Raw genomic sequence first — 17,164 nt, 5'->3', positions numbered from 1 at the left:
TGTATGCACATACTAAGGATGCTTACAGTTCTTCACCCCACCCCCCACTGGGACATTCTGATCACAACCTGATTCATCTGCTCCATGCATACATACCCTTGGTGAATAAAGGACCACCAACCATCAGGTTGGTCAGAGGAGTCCAGTATGGCACTGACACCACTGACTGGGAAGTGTTGTGCCGTCCACACGGGGAGGACATTGACAGTTTAACGACCTGCATTACGGATTATGTTCATTTCTGCATGGAAAACATTGTGCCTACCAGGAAGGTACGGTGTTTCCCAAATAACAAACCCTGGGTGTCCCTGGAACTGAAAGCCCTATTGAATGAGAAGAAGAGGGTCTTTAGATCAGGGGACAAAAAATGAGCTGAGGGGGGTGCAGAGGGAGCTGAAAAGGGAGATAAGGAGAGGCAAGGACAGCTACAGGAGGAAGGAGTGTTGATGGTGCTGTTTTCCTTGATTCTAAAAAGGCATTTGACACGATCAGTATTCCAAATTGTCATAGTTGAATTTCTTGACTCATTCCTCAATATGGATTTTCTCAAGAAACTCAAGAAAACAGTGCACAAAAATTAATGACACACGCTCATCTTTTTCTGACTGTATTGCTGGTCAGACCAATTTTTTTCGTGTGTGTGTGTTTGTGTGTGTGTGTGTGTGTGTGTGTGTGTGTCATTGTCATTTTCTACAGGAAAACAGCTTTCAGACAATCAGCATTTTTAGCAGAGCAGCAAATAAATAGAACTCAATTCCCAGTCAAATCAGAGAATGCACAAACTTCAGTATTTTTAAAACAACAGTTAAAAGATGGTTCACGACAAACAAGTCATGTGATCACTGATACTGAAACTTTTCCAACATAGAGACTAATGTATGTTTTATATGTAAAGTATTGTTTGCACATTTTGCTAACTGCATTGTTTTTAATTGTTTGTATTGGATTGTCTGTGTTGTACTGTATTGTTTTTTAATATCTTCCTGCCCAGGGACCACAGATGTAGATGAGCTATATACAGTAACTCTGGCTCAACAGTTGTGTTGTACATTGCCCCTGTTAAATAAACTAAGTTAAAAAAAATCACTCATATTTCCAACCTCCATTATGGGGGGAAAAAAGAGCCTATGGCTGTAAAGTAATGATGCAGTGATTCTCCTCCTGAATTGCAGTCAGGCACAGTTTCATCTGTTGGACCAGAGATTGGGGTGTAAAGGATAAAATGTCAGTGTATAATTTTCCATACATATCACATATATCAAATTTCCATACCATCAGTATGCAATATGAACCCTTCAGATACAACTGGCACCTTCTGTGTTGTTGGTTGAGGTTGTCATCTGTGATGAGGGGATTTGGACAACCTTCAACATGCCACATCAACATTTGGAAACTCACAGCAGGAACATTGTGAGCCATTTCGTGATTTAACCGGGAAATAAACATTTTGTTGAGGTTGAGCAAGAGACGGGGTGGAGTGGGGACACCCAGCCATCACAGGAAGTGAGAGTACACCTTGAGCTAAATGGTATCTTTCTGCCCTGATTCCTAGAATCGACCCTCACAGGATTTGACTTCATGGTCGTCATTTAAGTATGTACATAATAATGCACCTTGACAGCTAACTGCTAGGTTTCAGCACCCAGACATCATTCAGCCAGCCTCACCTACATCTCTTTGCCCATTTTTGGTTTCGCTGAGTGTTTGGCTGAATTAGACACTGCCAAGATGGCGACAGCCAGAGTCACCGTCACTGAGCTTCACAATGGGTCTTCAGACATGGATGGGTGCAGTCACAGAGACATCCATGATTTATACAGTCTATGATTCAATAACGTTTATATATTTAGCAACAGGATGTTAGCAGCTTTGTGAGACTGTACTTAGGCACAGCAGAGCTTAGAGATACACACTAAAGGCTGAGCATGTCAGCCCTTGGCAGGCTTATGTATAATTCACCATCTTAGCTTTGGTTCTCTTCCCTGCTTGAGGCTAGACGCCATGTTCGCCACTACTAGCGTGACACCCGAATCTCCAACCAAACTGCTGGTGGTCTAGTGGCATTGTAGGCAATGTAAACATCAGGTTTTTACAAGGATGAGGAAACACCTAAAAAGATGTTTGGCTCTGGTTTGGCTGCATCAATATTGACACAATCGCCATCCTAGCCGAGCTGAAAAGAACAACTCCCATTGCACCAGAAGAGCTGCAGAATTTAATAATCTAGCACTGAAAATGATAGATGAATGAAAGTAACGTAATGTCCCTCTGACATTTATGTACACCCAGATGTTTGAGTTCAAGCCAGCAATAACCAGCTGGAACCACAAAGTACTGAGCCGTACAGTATCTCTAATGCCAATGCTGCTACAAGAGTCTGTACATACAGTATGCTTCAAATGCATCAAGCCAATTACTGCAATTTTCTCAATGCCAAAATGGTGTCAAACTAAATAATCTTCCCAATTTATAGAAAGTCTCAAGTTAAGTCAAGTCTCTTAGTTTTGAGATATCATCATTCATTTATAAAAAACTGACCTCTACAATACCAGAGTTTAAAAAAGACTGGTGAGTCTACTAAGTAGATGATACCTTTAGTGTGTATCATCGACTTACTACCAAAAGTGATCGAACATCTCATAAATAGGTGCTGCAGTTGACATTATCTTAGGACGCGATCACATTTCCACAATTCACATACTTTATTTAGGTCAGAGCGTCAAATTGGATTCGGGATCACAAGTAGAAAAATACATTTTTCAACTGTTTCATGAATTGCGCTTACTGTTCCATGGTTTTATCTTTGAACAGGAGTTGGTTGAATTATGCAGAGGCAAGCTATCAAGGCAACAGAAGGCCTCTTTTAAGATGAAAAATCCATGAACATAAAAGGCAAGGGTCATAGTTCATAAGAGGCTTGATTTGATGTGAATTTCTGCTTATCTCCACAGCACTGGCACTAACCACAGCCGGCTAGCTAGCTGCAATAAAGGCATTACATTCCAAGTGTAGCGATGTGCTGTTTTACCTTGGATGATAAAAAGCAATGCTCTGCTATGCAAACACTATGCCAATGGGGAAACTCTGAGGATATTATTAGGAATTAAAATCAAGTTTGATATACAGAAAATGCAATGTTTATACAATCAGGACACCCAAACAGGTTCTGAATCATTTTGACTGCTGTACATGCTCACAATGAGGAATCACTTTCTTTGTTTTTACAGTCTTATGCAATGAGTCAAACTGGTTCTGTGCAGAGGGTTCCCACTTGGGACTTTTTTGTGGATCAAACAAAAAAAGACAGTTCGGTCCATTTTAGGGTTTGTTTGTTGTTGTCTTTTCTTTTTTTCACATGGCCTGACGGATGTTTTCCAGGCTCTTCTCAATGTTGTCAATAACCTCCACTGCAGCTTGTGGGATTCTGGTTCCTGGGCCGAAGATGGCGCACACACCGCTCTGGTACAAGAACTCATAGTCCTGCATACACACAGAGGTGGAACAGTTTATATGAACTGCAGTTAATGACGAATGAAGCTTTATTCATCTGGAGAAAGACAGAAGTGCACAGTCCCTATGTGATTAGGTTATGTTAATTATGCTGCACTTGATTCAACTGAAATGTGTTTTGCGGAAAACTACTAAGACTGACAGGAACAGGACGACAGGGGGTGAGACTGTAGTGCAAGCTACAGGGTTGTAATGATGATTGTATGGGAATCCTCATCATTACACATTGGTTCTTTGTCCACAACCACAGGATGACATTTTTTATGCGTGCTTTTGTGTAATGCTACATAATGTGCTTTCATGGCTCAAAGGTGCCAGGAGTCATGCTGGAGGCTATGCGGGCTTAGCTTGCCGGGGAGAGCTGTAAGGGAATTATCTCTGCCTCTGTAGACCAACAGATTGTACAATATTATGCTGCTCAGTGCCCGATGCCTCCCCAGTTAGGATAACTCAGCAAGGACCATTACCAACATATAGTGAACGAAGGTCAGATGCTGCTAAATATTATGTACACTAACACTGGTGTTTTCTGCCTCAGACATTTTCTGTTAAACCCCTGAGACCGCCAACAAATCTCCATCTCAAGATTTGAGATTCGACAGCCGTGAAAGTCAAAGGTTACCTGTGGTGGGATGACGCCTCCACAGATCACCAGGATATCTGGCCTGTTGAGCTTCCGTAGTTCCTTGATGAGCTCTGGGACCAGGGTCTTGTGTCCTGCTGCAAGCGTGCTGACCCCGACACAGTGTACGTCTGCATCGACCGCCTGCTGGGCAACCTCAAGGGGAGTCTGTTCACCAAAAGGCCAGACAAGGAAATATATGTATAGAAAAAAAAATGTTAAAAAAAAAGAAAAAAACTTTAAATATCTGCTTGTTAAATACTGCATATAACAGGAAAGATATAGTCATAGTCATGAAGGAGATTCAAAACAAACCAGCTACTTAATGAATAATGTGCTGGCTTCAGTACATTTCATCACATGCAACTGCACAGAAAGTACAAACAGTGCTCCTCCAGTATCTACTGACCTTTTAGATTTAGCAAAACTGCATTTTCACGCAATTCTCTGCAAAAACATGTAATTCTTAGAAGTGGCATGTCCCTGGGGTCCATTATCCAAAGCTACATGTATCCCCACTGTCTAACTTGATACATAATTCATAATGTAAAACACAGTTCCCAACGCAGAAGGCTAATTTATCAGTTTTTTACTCTCTACCAGAGGCAACGCTTAACACCAGGCCACATGATCAAAGGTTGAGACACATTCCACTGATCCACCGACGCACCCAAATGATATGATCGTAATCTGAGCTCATCTGGGTGAATTTTAAGATATCTCGAGAGGTTACCTCACTGATATTATTTTACATCTGCCCATCTTCATAAAATAGGTTTACTGGATAATAACACCTGTGCCTCAATCAATTTAACTTTGCCTCTAGGGGGACAGACAGCCAGAATTTGCTCTAGCCCTTACAGGCTTTACTTCAGCTGATAGGGTTATCTTCTGTAGCTGGAAAAGCAGAGTTAGACCTGAATATAGAGAGAGTGGGTTAAGCTAATGACAGAGCATCATTTGTGTTAATGAAAACCAACCAGCATAACCATAATTAACATCATATTTTCTTGTCTGGAATCAGTCTTTCATAAAAGGAGAAAAAAAAGGCATAGGAGCCAGACGCTATATTTATGAGGAGTGTATTTGCCTTTTGGATGTTCCTCTCATGTTTAATTAATATTGTGCATATTTCTTTTGCCCATTCACATCAGGCTACATTCAGCTGTTTTTTTATTTTCACTTGTCATTGCAGGAAGAGCACAGGTGTAAGTAATAGGATTAACAATGTCTTATTCCATTCCAGGAGGCTCTGCAGTAAGCGAGCGTGCACATTAACAGGACCTTGGTACTGACACACCTGAATTGAATGAAGCCGTTATTAAGTCAGATTACTCACTGCACCTGTGTCTGACAAGCCCATGACTACATTTACACGCACATTATTTTTTCCACTTGTATTCTGAATGTGACAATATGTAACAGCATATTCTGTTCGAATATTCCATGCAAGGCCACTATTATGTGGTGAAGACGTGGGATTCTGAACACGTTCAGAATACGCGTCTCAGTTGGGGGTCTCCACCACCGTTTAACACACGGCCTCATGTGGTCAGCCCTGTCCGCTGAAAACAAATCAAATAGCCACCAGTTTGCAAGACAAGGCTACATGAGATGAGATGCACAGAAGAAAAGCCCACGTTTCAGGCCGTCAGGAACATTATGAAAAGCTTGGATATGAACAGGCTTTTGGATAAGCACAATTATGGTAATGTCGACTTTTCAAGACGGTGGCTGAACGACTGACAGAGGGAGGCTGTGTTTGTTCAGCAGAGTATGCACTGCTGCATGTACACAGCAATATTAATGGAAAATTCTCTTTGATTAGTCATGTAAACAGCTGAGTAGCAATATTGCCTTATTCAGAAAAAGGGCAAATGTCATGGCATTTTCAAATGAATTCAAAACTCCCATTATGAATATGATAAAATTTGAAAACAGAAATGAGAGTAAACTTACAATTGCAGAGGAAATGTTTGTGACTTTAATTGGAAAATACCGAGCTAGAAATGAACCTGCAACAGTGAATATGAGCAGTTCATTGACCTTACAGCTGTCTGTTTAAACCATTACCACTATTGTAGGTAAATCACAATAAACCAAAACTGATACAACTTCTTCAAATCACTTACATCCATTCCTTATGCTTTCTACTAACTGCATTTTAAGCGTTACTGTATTTACAATTATTTCACATGAATTGACATTAACTGCTGAAATGCATGGTATGAGGTATTTTTTACTAGCAGTTCATGTGAAATATAGCTTCTGGGTGGAGTCACCGCTTCTGACATGAGCCCTGTGTCTGGCACATTATCTTTAAATTGGTTGAGGTGGTGCAGGCGGCAGATCTGTGGCTCACACTGACCTGAAACAATGGTCCGATGTCCACATCAAAGCCCAGATCAGCAAACCCTGTGGCGATGACTTTGGCACCTCTGTCGTGACCATCCTGCCCCATCTTTGCCACCAGCAGTCGAGGGTTCCTGCCCTCGTGGTTCTTAAAGTCTGCAACTCTGACATTAAAAAAAAAAAAATGGTAGGAAACCCTTATGTAACTCAACCAGTCAGGTAACCAGTATGTGCACAGTGAATATAAAGATGCTGATTAGGCTTCTTTTCTACCTATTGTGGGCCAAAGCGATCTCTTCATGCTCCCCGAACTCGCTGCGGTAGGCACCGCTCACCATCCTGGTGCTGGCCTTGTGTTCACCAAACACTTTCTTCATGGCATCAGTTATTTCACCAACCGAACATCTAATAAAAAAAAAAAAAAAAAAAAAAAAAAGCAGACGTCTTCCTCAGCATGTTTTCACTTTCCCAAGATAAATGAGTTCCATGGTTCCAAGGTTGTGTTGGTATACAGTAAACAGCCTTATTCCACTACTGTAGTAATCCATATTAAGGCTGGTGCTGTAGCTGTTGAAGTGAGGGTAATCAAACAGCAATGGTTAAGTAACTTCAGTGTAACTTGTAAGCCAACAGCTGAAATGCAAATTACTGAAGTTATTCGTGCTTACATGACAGTAATAGTCATATTATATTGAGATGAATTACAGGTCTATCAGTAGTAAAACTGCACGGGATGTTGAAGTGCTTATGGATGACTGTGAGAGTTGAGATGTGAAGTCACGCTGCCTCTCTACAAGCGGTCTGTGATCAGCATGTGGGCTCTTTGATGATTCACACAACACTGCACACAAGTACTACAAGTACTGCACAGTTCAGTGAAAAAGTCCATCAGATCTTTCTTTTCTTGAAGCCAGTTTAAGATTATCTGTGTCTTATCTTTATCTGTGCTCATGTGTGTGGGTCAGATGGTTTCATATTGTTGGAGGCACCAAGTAAGACTTTATTTGAAATGTGACCCACTTGTCATACCAATAACCTTTTGACCTGGTCAAATGGTTTGGTGTTGCTCAGTAGTAACCACAAAACAGCACATAAAATACAGAATAACACCAGTCCCCCATTGAAGCTAAAAGACATAAGAATGGCCATTACAATCACACTGTGGGAGTTTTCACCTGGCTCGTGCAGCCTCCACAGCCAGAGCTAAAAGGTTGCCCTCCCTGGTCTGGGCACACTCCTCAATGGCTGCCAGGCACTTCTTCGCTGCCTCTGAGTCACGAGTCTGCCTTACCTACAACAAAAAAGATGTTGGCATTTTGTCTTTTTATCCGCCCTGCTGACAACATTCATATACCCACTGATGAATGTCACAACGTGTGTTTCCTCAACACAGAGAAACATTCAAACAGCTCATAGACCTTTCTGAGAATAGATATTTTGACTTATGGCAGGAAAAGCAAAGATAACATTAACGTCACACATCTGTTCCATTTTAGTGAGCCGGCATGCACACTAACATGGCCCTGGAGCTGAGACACCTGAATGGAATGCAGCCACTACTAATTAAGGTTATTAGCTGCACCTGTGTTTAGTCTTTATATCAGCGTTTGTCTGTTGTGCTCTGCCAGGTAGAAAAGTATTGTGACAAGGTTTTTTTTTGACTCTTTTGTGTTGCATTTTAATAAGATAATGACAAGAATTTGCCATTTTAGAAATCCTATCATAAATACAATAAAATTAGAACAAGTTAAGGGAAAACACAGAATTAAATTGGAGTAAAAGTTGTTACAGACCTTGTTCAGAGGGAAAACGGCCAAGATTTCCATAACCCATGAGCACCTGCTGCAGTAACATTGTGTATCTGTCTTACAGCTCTCTATAGCCTCGTCCCTCATAAGGCCTGAGCACTGTACCGACTTTAACTGACATCTCCTGCATAATGCGCAAGACATGACATAAACACGGCATGTTTGTGACAAAGATGGTGTCTGCATTCCCCCTTATGAACACCTAAAGCCCTGTGTCCATCAATAGACATACTAAGAGTTAAAGAACTTCAGCTATTGCCCAGCAATCACTTTGTATGTTTATGTCAAACACAGTGAAAAATGTCCCAGATTCCAAGGTGACCAACAGTTCAAAATCCCAAACTACTCAGTTCACGGTGTTACTGAGAAGGAATCAATTCTTAAAGGAACACTGACCTTTTTCAGTTTTTCTATCTGCTTCTCACGAACAACAGTGTTATCTATAGCCAGCACCTCCACAGTCTCCTCTTTCTCCAGACGGTACTTGTTCACCCCGACAATGACCTCTGATCCTGAAAGAGAACAGGACAAAAAGTACAAAAGTGCTTGAACCAGCAGGAAACAAGTACAACACGGTGGTATACAGTGTTTCAGGGTAGCAGAATAAAGTACTGTTAGACGTGTTCCCTGGTGGGATCTGTAGAAAAAGTTTAAAAGTGAGAGGAAGTTGCAAATTAAAATTCATTTGTTTAACCTTTTTTCACATATGGCCTTTGTGGGGTTAAAAAATAATCATTTATAAACTACAATTTTGAACTAATGTGGGTGCTGAAAACTCAAACATACACAGAAAGATGTTCTTTATATTCTCCAAAGATCCCAAATTACGTTCTCATAATTTCACCCGAAAAACTGTGAGCCTAACGTGGTCAAAATTAAGGTCCATCTGAAGTGGAAAGAAAATGTTAGCAGCGAAGATGTGCTGCCAAGGTGAATCAGAAAGCCAATGAATATCAATGAGAGCAGGCATCAGGGGATTACAGAGCAGAGCCATACAGTCTGCAAAGGTGCTGCTCTGCTCCATCGCAGTCATTTCAGGCATTATTGGACATAGATCAAAGTAAATTCCAAAGAGACACAAAGAAGCCTCAATTAAGCTCTCTGATAACACCCTGGCACACTTCACCAAGCTCTCACATCTCCCCACTCCTCTAACAAACAAACTACACACTGTCTGCTTTAATCAAGCTGTCGTATGATCTCGTGTGAGCTGCTTTCCCGAGCCACCTGTGGTAGCCTTGCCGTGCCCGTCTACATATTTTCTGCCTGCCTTTCACTGGGGTCAAGCAAAGCTCATCAGGAGCATGTTTGGGTTCAGGGCACTTTCAACAGGCATTAGGAACATTTACTTGGCAGGTGAATCGAGCACTTTAACAGTCAGGTTAAGACCATAGCAAGTGGGTTTAAAAGGCAGGAGGCAGCCATCATCCTAAAGGAACATGGGTCAGTCAGCATCAGTCAGTATGAGTATGAATTAAGTCATCTAATACACTTGAATCAAATATTTCATGCAGAAGTTGGTGACTTCAGACAGGAGTTGTGCCCTTGACTCGATGTCAAAAACTGAAATCGCCATCAGACACTGCATTTCAGCTTTGTTAAGGTAAGTTCAGAGGCAGAGAGCATTAGCGACTTGAGGCAGAAGAGGAAGATAAAAGGATGACAGAGTGAGAGGCTTTAAGGCAGTGAGCAGATGAGATATGTAAGCAGTACCTGAGTCAATGCGGGCCTGTCTGCGAGCAGCACATTCCTCAATCCGAAGTTTGGGAATGCCCTCCGCCACAGCCCTGGCCATGCCTCCCATCTCTTCGATCTCTTTAATGAACTATGCGAAAGGAAACAGGTTGGACTCGATTACCTCTACATATCACTTTGCATATAATGACATTTACCAACCAGACAAATCAACGCCTCATTCACAAAGAGAGGCGGCTGTATCAAATGTAAAGGAGAAGTCATTTGGTACTGCCCTAATTAAAACACTACTCTGGACTCAGGGGAGGTTAGTTCTAGTAAAGGGATCTATTGATGGAATACAAGTTTCCCTCATGAACACGTAAGCGCCACACGAGGATGATCCTGGATTCATAAAGACAACCTTTCACACATTATTAAACCACAGCTCTGGTATCTTACTGCTGGCAGGAGACTTTAATTGTGCTACGTCTCAGCTTACGGACAACCTGTCTCAAAAAGTCCCATCTGCTTAAAAACTTATCAACAGAATCAGGTTTGGGAGACATTTGGAGTAGTAAATTCCCTAAAGGTAGAGCCCTCACTTTTTATTCACATAGACATCCATCTTATTCCGGAATTGATCTGTTTTTCACCCCCACAGCAGAGTTACAAAGGATAGAAGACATAAAGATTTTACCAGTTACTGTATCTGACCATGCACCTCTTGCATTATCATGGGACATCAACCAGACAATGGAGATTGAATGCAGTGCTCTTAAACGAAAAGGAATTTACCACATCCATCAAAACTGAATTAAGTAATTATCATTGTTAAATGCAGACCTATGTATATTAACAGCCATTTTTGTGAGACGTGTGAATAAAATTTTTACAAAAATGACCCACCCTGATCAAACAGGATTCATCACAGGAAGATATTATGGAGACAATATTAGACTGTTAGATTTAATAACTCATTCAAAAACCAAAGAGAAGGACATAATGATATTATCTCTAAAAGGCATTCGATCGAGTATGGCAATACCTGTTGCTGTCAAAGTGAATGGATTCATTTCAGATCAGTCTGCACTTGAACACGGTTGCAGACAGGAATGTCCCCTGTCACCCCTGCTGTTTGATATCAGTATTGAACCGTTAGCACAGCTCATTAGAGATGACAACAGCATAAAGGGACCGGCAATAAATGAAGAACAACATAAAATTTCTATGTACGCTGATGACATACTTGTATATATATCCAAACCAGCAACAACAATACCATACTTAAAGAATCTCAACTCAACCTACGGATGTGAAAGGCCCTGACAGACATTGCCTTTCCAAGACACCCCGAGTGATATTCAAATGGCTGAATGGACTAGAATCACTGCACAACCTGCACAATGGATGCAGGTTTTTGAAAATGGTCAGAACATGGACTCACTAACCTTCACAAACTCATTTGAGCAGTTAAGAGAGGAATTTAGGCTTCCCAACACAGATTTTTTCATATTTTTACAAGGAGGTGTTTGATGCCTTTAAAGAAGTATTTCATCAGAATTTCGTAAAAGATCCAAAGACGGAGGGCATTTCACAAATAGTACTAACAGCAGTGAAACTGTACATAATTGTGTGACTGAATCTGAAATAATGAGCTAGAATAACACTACTCTGATTAATTTGGAAGGAAGCCCATGCTGTTGCCCATCTGTCCCCATGGCAAACCTTCAAAGCTGTGTTATACACGTCATCCGTGAGAGCCTCCATCATGTGCGAGCCCCCCCAGGGATCGGCCACTTTGGGGATGCCCGACTCTTCCTGAATGATGATCTGGGTGTTCCTGGCGATGCGAGCGCTCTTCACTGTGGGCAAGCCCAGAGCTTCATCGAACGAGTTGGTGTGGAGCGACTGGGTCCCCCCGAACACAGCTGCCATGGCCTCGATCACTGTACGGATCACATTGTTGTATGGATCCTAAGAAGGGGGGGGGGGGGTGTTCTGATTACTACTGGCTCATCAGAATTTCATCATGTCTCTCTGGACATTATAAGGTCCGATGTTTACCTGTTCTGTGAGAGACCAGCCTGAAGTCTGGCAGTGTGTGCGCAGCAGGAGGGACTTGTCATTCTTAGGCTGGAAGTTCTCTTTAATGAGTGTGGCCCATAATCTCCTGGCTGCCCTCAGCTTGGCAATTTCCATGTAGAAGTTCATCCCAATACCCCAGAAGAACGACAACCTGACAGCACACACAAGAGGTGCCAAAAAAAAAAAAAAAGCAATCAGTGATTAAAACTGACTGAAAATTGAGGAAATGCAGGTAAGTGTACTGTGGCTAGATTGATAAATGGGCCTATGTTGGTAGATCGCAATCACAATTCTTTAAAATACAATTTAAGTGCTTCTTATCAAAATGTGGATTTCTGAACTTGTCTCCTTGCTCAAAAAAAAAAAAACAATACCATAATACACGGGGAGATGGCATCAGAGCACCAATATCAGCTATTCCAGTGTTTGTGCAAACCCAAGGGTTCACGAGTCCAGGAGCAATCAGAAAAGTAAGCTGGAGCGTGATAATAGCTTAGGGTGGAAAACCCTCCATTTCACACAATTGAGTGACATCTTGATATTGATTCATGTGCGGAAGGGTCAAGCAGGACTGGGCCCTCAGGATGTTGCTGCAGATTGCACACACATGTTATCTGAGTAATTGAAAGGCGGTGAAAAAATAGCTGAGGGACACAACGGAGGCGCAATATGAGGAGCGTGACGGACAGAAGGGTTGGAGATGAGGTGCAGTTACTGAAAAGACCAACTGCAGCTGTGTGTTCCAGATAATTTCATGTAGACAGAAAAATGTAATTCTGTGAAGCAACAGGGGCTCTGAGCTAAAGAGCTAAAAATGGATGGATAATGGATAACAGCAAGAATACAATTCACAACTTGATTGATTCCCTAGAGAGACGAGCAGTAAATAAAAACAAACGGCGATCATCACAACACTGCAAACAAGAAAAATCTACATATATGCTGTTTTATGTCTGACATATGGAGACATAATCTCCTTATATTTAAGTTTTTATGTTTGAGTAGTTCTCTTGTTTCAAGCTTTTTTACCCTTTGTTATCTTAATAAAGATATTATGACATCATAACTTAATGCTTTCCAGAATTATAAAGCTGTTTCATCAACACTGACAAGTCCAACACTGCTTTGGTTAAGATATTTTTACCTAGCAGATAATTTTGCTTATTTCCTGTTTTTGCAGCGCAGATCATTCATGCAGCGCCTTTAGCCACCTTTACCCTATTTTCCCATTTATACTTTATACGACACACGTTTTGCTGTGCTCATTTGTATGAATTACTACAGGAAGTCTGTGAGTCCCATCTGCTGCTTCAACAAATAATCTGCTCGTTCAAATAAAGGCAAAGTTATTTGTTTGCTCAACAAGCCCAGCATCACATTAATATTAATAAAGTACCAACATCGTGGCTGGCACAAGCGAGGCCATGGTTTAGTATTTTGGGAGTTTGTCATTATCAGCCTACTGGCTTATTGAGTGGCAGAGGCCAACATTTGGGTGACTGAGTCACTCATCAGTCACAACTTTTGTCGTCTACGCGGAGCAGAAATTTTGCACAGGAAATTAAAAAAATAAATAGAATAAAAAAAGTGTAAAGTGAATGTTGGCACTGTCCAATTCGACCGATGGCACCATGTACTGACACCGGTGGTGCTAAGAGCTCAGTCACACGTTAGATGCAGGTGTCACGGTTGACATCTTCCATCTCTGGAGTTTTGGCCTGATTTTAAATTTTTTTATCCAGTTTGGATGCTGCACAGTGTGTTCAGCAATTGTTTTTGCAAAGCCATGGGTGCAAAGAACTGAACATATACAGAGTATTAAGACATATCATTATTTCTGTTTTGCACAGCGACTCAGCTCTTTTGGAGTCAGGATTGAAGGAGCCATATCTGACAAGATTATGACATTGTGTTGACAATGCAGCTTTTTTTTATCTTATATTTCATCACTTTTCTCCTGCTGGAGACTCTGAAACATTATGCGGGAGTTATGACCTACATTACAGCTCCAGCTAAGGAGCTACGACTGTCAGGATAATAGGCAGTAATATTGCAGGCGTTTGTGATGTGTTTTTTGGGCAAATTCCTGAGTAAATAATCCTGAAAAACACATTATCTGGTCATCACAGTGAGCTATAATTAAGTAAATCAAAACTGGTGTCTTGCACGGAAGCCAAGAACAGCCATGTCTGCAATCATTTATTTATGCCTTTGATCTCGAGATCGTGGGTTAATTATGTTTTTTATCTCATGAAAATGAGTTTTGTTATCTCAAGATAACGAGACAATCGACCCGGTATCATGAGAACACATAAAGTCTCTTATCACTTATAATGTTTGCATACATAGACGGCATCTTGACAACTGGAGCCACTGATTTAAGATGAAAACGTTCCCACGATTGATCGTCCCATCACAAGGTGCTTCAGTCTAACTTATTTATACTCATACTTTATCATTCCATTCAAACAGACACCAGTGTGCTTTAAGTTGACCACTGTATGTAATGTCAATACCCTCATCAAATTACTGGGGAAAACATTTCCACAACAAACAGCAAAAACTCACATCATTTTCTTGACAAATCTGCCTTTTGTTTTCTCGAGATAACGCAAAAAATGAACCCGTTATCGTGAGAAAACAGGCTCTGTTATCTCCAGGCAACAAATTAATGAACTTGTGATCACAAGATAACGTTATTAAAAAAGAAATAAGTGCTTGCACGGCTGTTCTGGACTTTCATACTCCCCCACACTCGGTAAGATCTTAAGATTTTGTACCTCGGGGCAAACTCATCGATGGTTAAGCCCGCTTTCAGACCAGTGCGGCAGTACTCCAGGCCGTTAGCGATGGTGTAGGCTACTTCCAGGATGGCATCGGCTCCAGCCTCCTGCAGATGGTAGCCGCTGATGGATATGGAGTTGAATTTGGGCATGTGCTGGTGACACAGAGAGTCGGAAAAATCACTTAAACTCCTAATATGATGAGTAATACATTATCAGCATGACATAAAGGAAGCAGCAGCGGAAATCCTCTGTGTTTAAGTAACATGTAAGTGGTACAGACCTTGGAGGTGTAAGCGAAGATGTCCGCAATGGCGTGCATGGAAGGTTCCGGGGGGAAAATATATGTGTTGCGGACCATAAACTCCTTCAAAATATCGTTCTGAATCGTGCCAGTCAGCTTGGCTTTGGGCACGCCCTGCTCCTCTCCAGTCACAATAAACATGGCCAGCACGGGGATGACCGCTCCATTCATCGTCATTGAAACGGACATCTTCTCCAGAGGGATTCCATCAAAGAGCATCTTCATGTCTTCAACTGTGTCGATAGCAACTCCAGCCATGCCGACATCGCCGTGGACCCGGGGGTTGTCGGAGTCGTAACCGCGGTGCGTCGGGAGGTCGAAAGCCACAGAAAGACCCTGCTGTCCAGCTGAAATGAAAGAAGCAGTGTGTGAGAAGATGAGGACATAAAAAGTGTACAAGTCATAGATTGGAGCTCGGAGATTTAGAAAAAAACAACCACAGATTAAATGAGATTTGAATCGCGAGTATTTGTGGTTGGCCCTTGTAAGTTTTAGTGACCTGAGAGGTTAAAACTCCTCGTGCAGTTTCTGCACACACTCATCTGCACAAAATCTGCATAATGCATATTTGACCCCACAGTGACTGATGATTTAAACGTCTGTTTGAATCCACAGTGTTTTAGCTGAAAACGACACCTTTAATGTTGTCTTTGTAGAACTTGTTGCTCTCCTCTACAGTGCTGAAGCCAGCATACTGCCTGATAGTCCACGGTCTGTAGGTGTACATGGTGGGATAGGGCCCTCTAGTGTACGGAAACACTCCTGGCAATTCATCTGCTCTGCCAGCGGAGTCTGCTTGGGTGTACACGGGCTTGATGTTGATGCCCTCGGGTGTGCGCCAGATCAGATCTTCCGGGTTCTTCCCCTTCAGCTGTTTCTTAGCCAGGCTGGCCCACTCAGGGAGCAGCTCAACCTGGTCCTGACATGGTACAGATGTGTGGAGGAGAGAGCGATGTGTGTGTGCTGAGGAGACAGAAGCTCTAACCAGGTGGCGGGCAGCCATCGCTGCACATGCCCTCTGTGCAGTCAGCATGCTTACTGTTCTGTCAATCAGACGCACATGGATCACCTGAGGGAGACAATGTGGACACATCAGAAGTGGTGAAAATACTTATGATGGTTGCATGTCAGTACAGTCAGGAATGAGTTAGAGATTGCAGCTCTGTGGGTGTATGCCATGCAAGCTAGATGGGGTAAAAGCGTATCTGCACCCTTCCTTGTGACCAATGGAGTCCGAAAAGGTGGAATACTGCCACCTGTTCTCTTCAATCTGGATGATCTTTGTAAAAAGTTGAACGAATGTAAGACTGGATGTATGGTGGGGTGGTCTTCTTACAGCAAATGCTTCAAGTTATGGTGTGCAGTATGTAAAGCTGCAATGACTGTTTAACGTGACGTAACCAGCGGGTGGCTTGTGATATTTTAACCTAACAGATGACATTATTTTACCAGCTGACAGCAAATACGTAAACATTAGCTACTTTAGCATTGTGGGCTAGCTGAACTAGCCAGATGCCATCTTTTCTAAAGTCATCAACATATGTGAAGATTAAATCCCTATGGATGACTATGGCAACGTTTTTAATGAATACTAAAAAGGCAACACGCACAGGCTTATGTTGACAAAACGTTTATGTTAAGTAAGGCAGATGCAGTTGCGCTGCTGAGCACTTTTGCTAACTATGAATGTTAGCTACGTAACCTAGCTTGAACTGTTAGCATTCGTTTAAGGAACTAAATGGATGTCCGCTAACATTAGGCACTTCATATGCATGTAACAGTATTTTATCGCACATATTTTTACACATTTCATGTTAAGTTTCTGACCTTGTCGTCTGTTGTGTTCTATCAGCTTGACGAAAGGCGTGTGTTGGTCCGTCCAATGAAGTTTCACAACATTCACAATCAGCCAATCGCAGGCTTTCATCAATGGATGAACTGTGACCCTGGACACCGGAAGTAAATACTAATATCAAGATCGTTGACTTTCGTAGAGATAAGCAACACCGGCTACCGCGACTAC

At 41.9% G+C, this 17,164-nt stretch overlaps 1 protein-coding gene across 1 annotated transcript; it reads right to left on the bottom strand.

Annotated features, from left to right (window-relative positions):
• Positions 1–2,678: 2,678 nt before the first annotated feature.
• mmut (methylmalonyl CoA mutase) lies at positions 2,679–17,044 on the bottom strand. The gene is made up of 13 exons (XM_076756478.1): positions 16,969–17,044; positions 15,778–16,210; positions 15,121–15,488; positions 14,835–14,992; positions 12,034–12,205; positions 11,695–11,943; positions 10,006–10,117; positions 8,689–8,804; positions 7,660–7,775; positions 6,758–6,889; positions 6,501–6,648; positions 4,133–4,300; positions 2,679–3,480 (listed from the first exon to the last, which is right to left on the bottom strand). The coding sequence occupies exons 2-13, from the start codon at positions 16,172–16,174 to the stop codon at positions 3,352–3,354; spliced, it is 2,265 nt and encodes a 754-aa protein (XP_076612593.1). The 5' UTR covers positions 16,175–16,210; positions 16,969–17,044; the 3' UTR covers positions 2,679–3,351.
• Between the last annotated feature and the right edge of the window lie 120 nt (positions 17,045–17,164).

This window comes from Chaetodon auriga, chromosome 18 (genome assembly GCF_051107435.1).
Source record: "Chaetodon auriga isolate fChaAug3 chromosome 18, fChaAug3.hap1, whole genome shotgun sequence".
In the NCBI taxonomy this organism is placed as follows: domain Eukaryota; kingdom Metazoa; phylum Chordata; class Actinopteri; order Chaetodontiformes; family Chaetodontidae; genus Chaetodon; species Chaetodon auriga.
Note: the sequence above shows the minus strand (reverse complement) of the source record. Positions and strands in the feature narration are given on the sequence as shown.

Coding starts and splice junctions, on each gene's coding strand:
- mmut (XM_076756478.1), bottom strand. CDS start 16,174: ATGCTGACTGCACAGAGGGCATGTGCAGCGATGGCTGCCCGCCACCTG. Junction 12,206..14,834: donor ATCGATGAGTTTGCCCCGAG/GTACAAAATCTT, acceptor GTGTGCTGTCAG/GTTGTCGTTCTTCTGGGGTA. Junction 6,649..6,757: donor ATCGCTTTGGCCCACAATAG/GTAGAAAAGAAG, acceptor TTTTAATGTCAG/AGTTGCAGACTTTAAGAACC.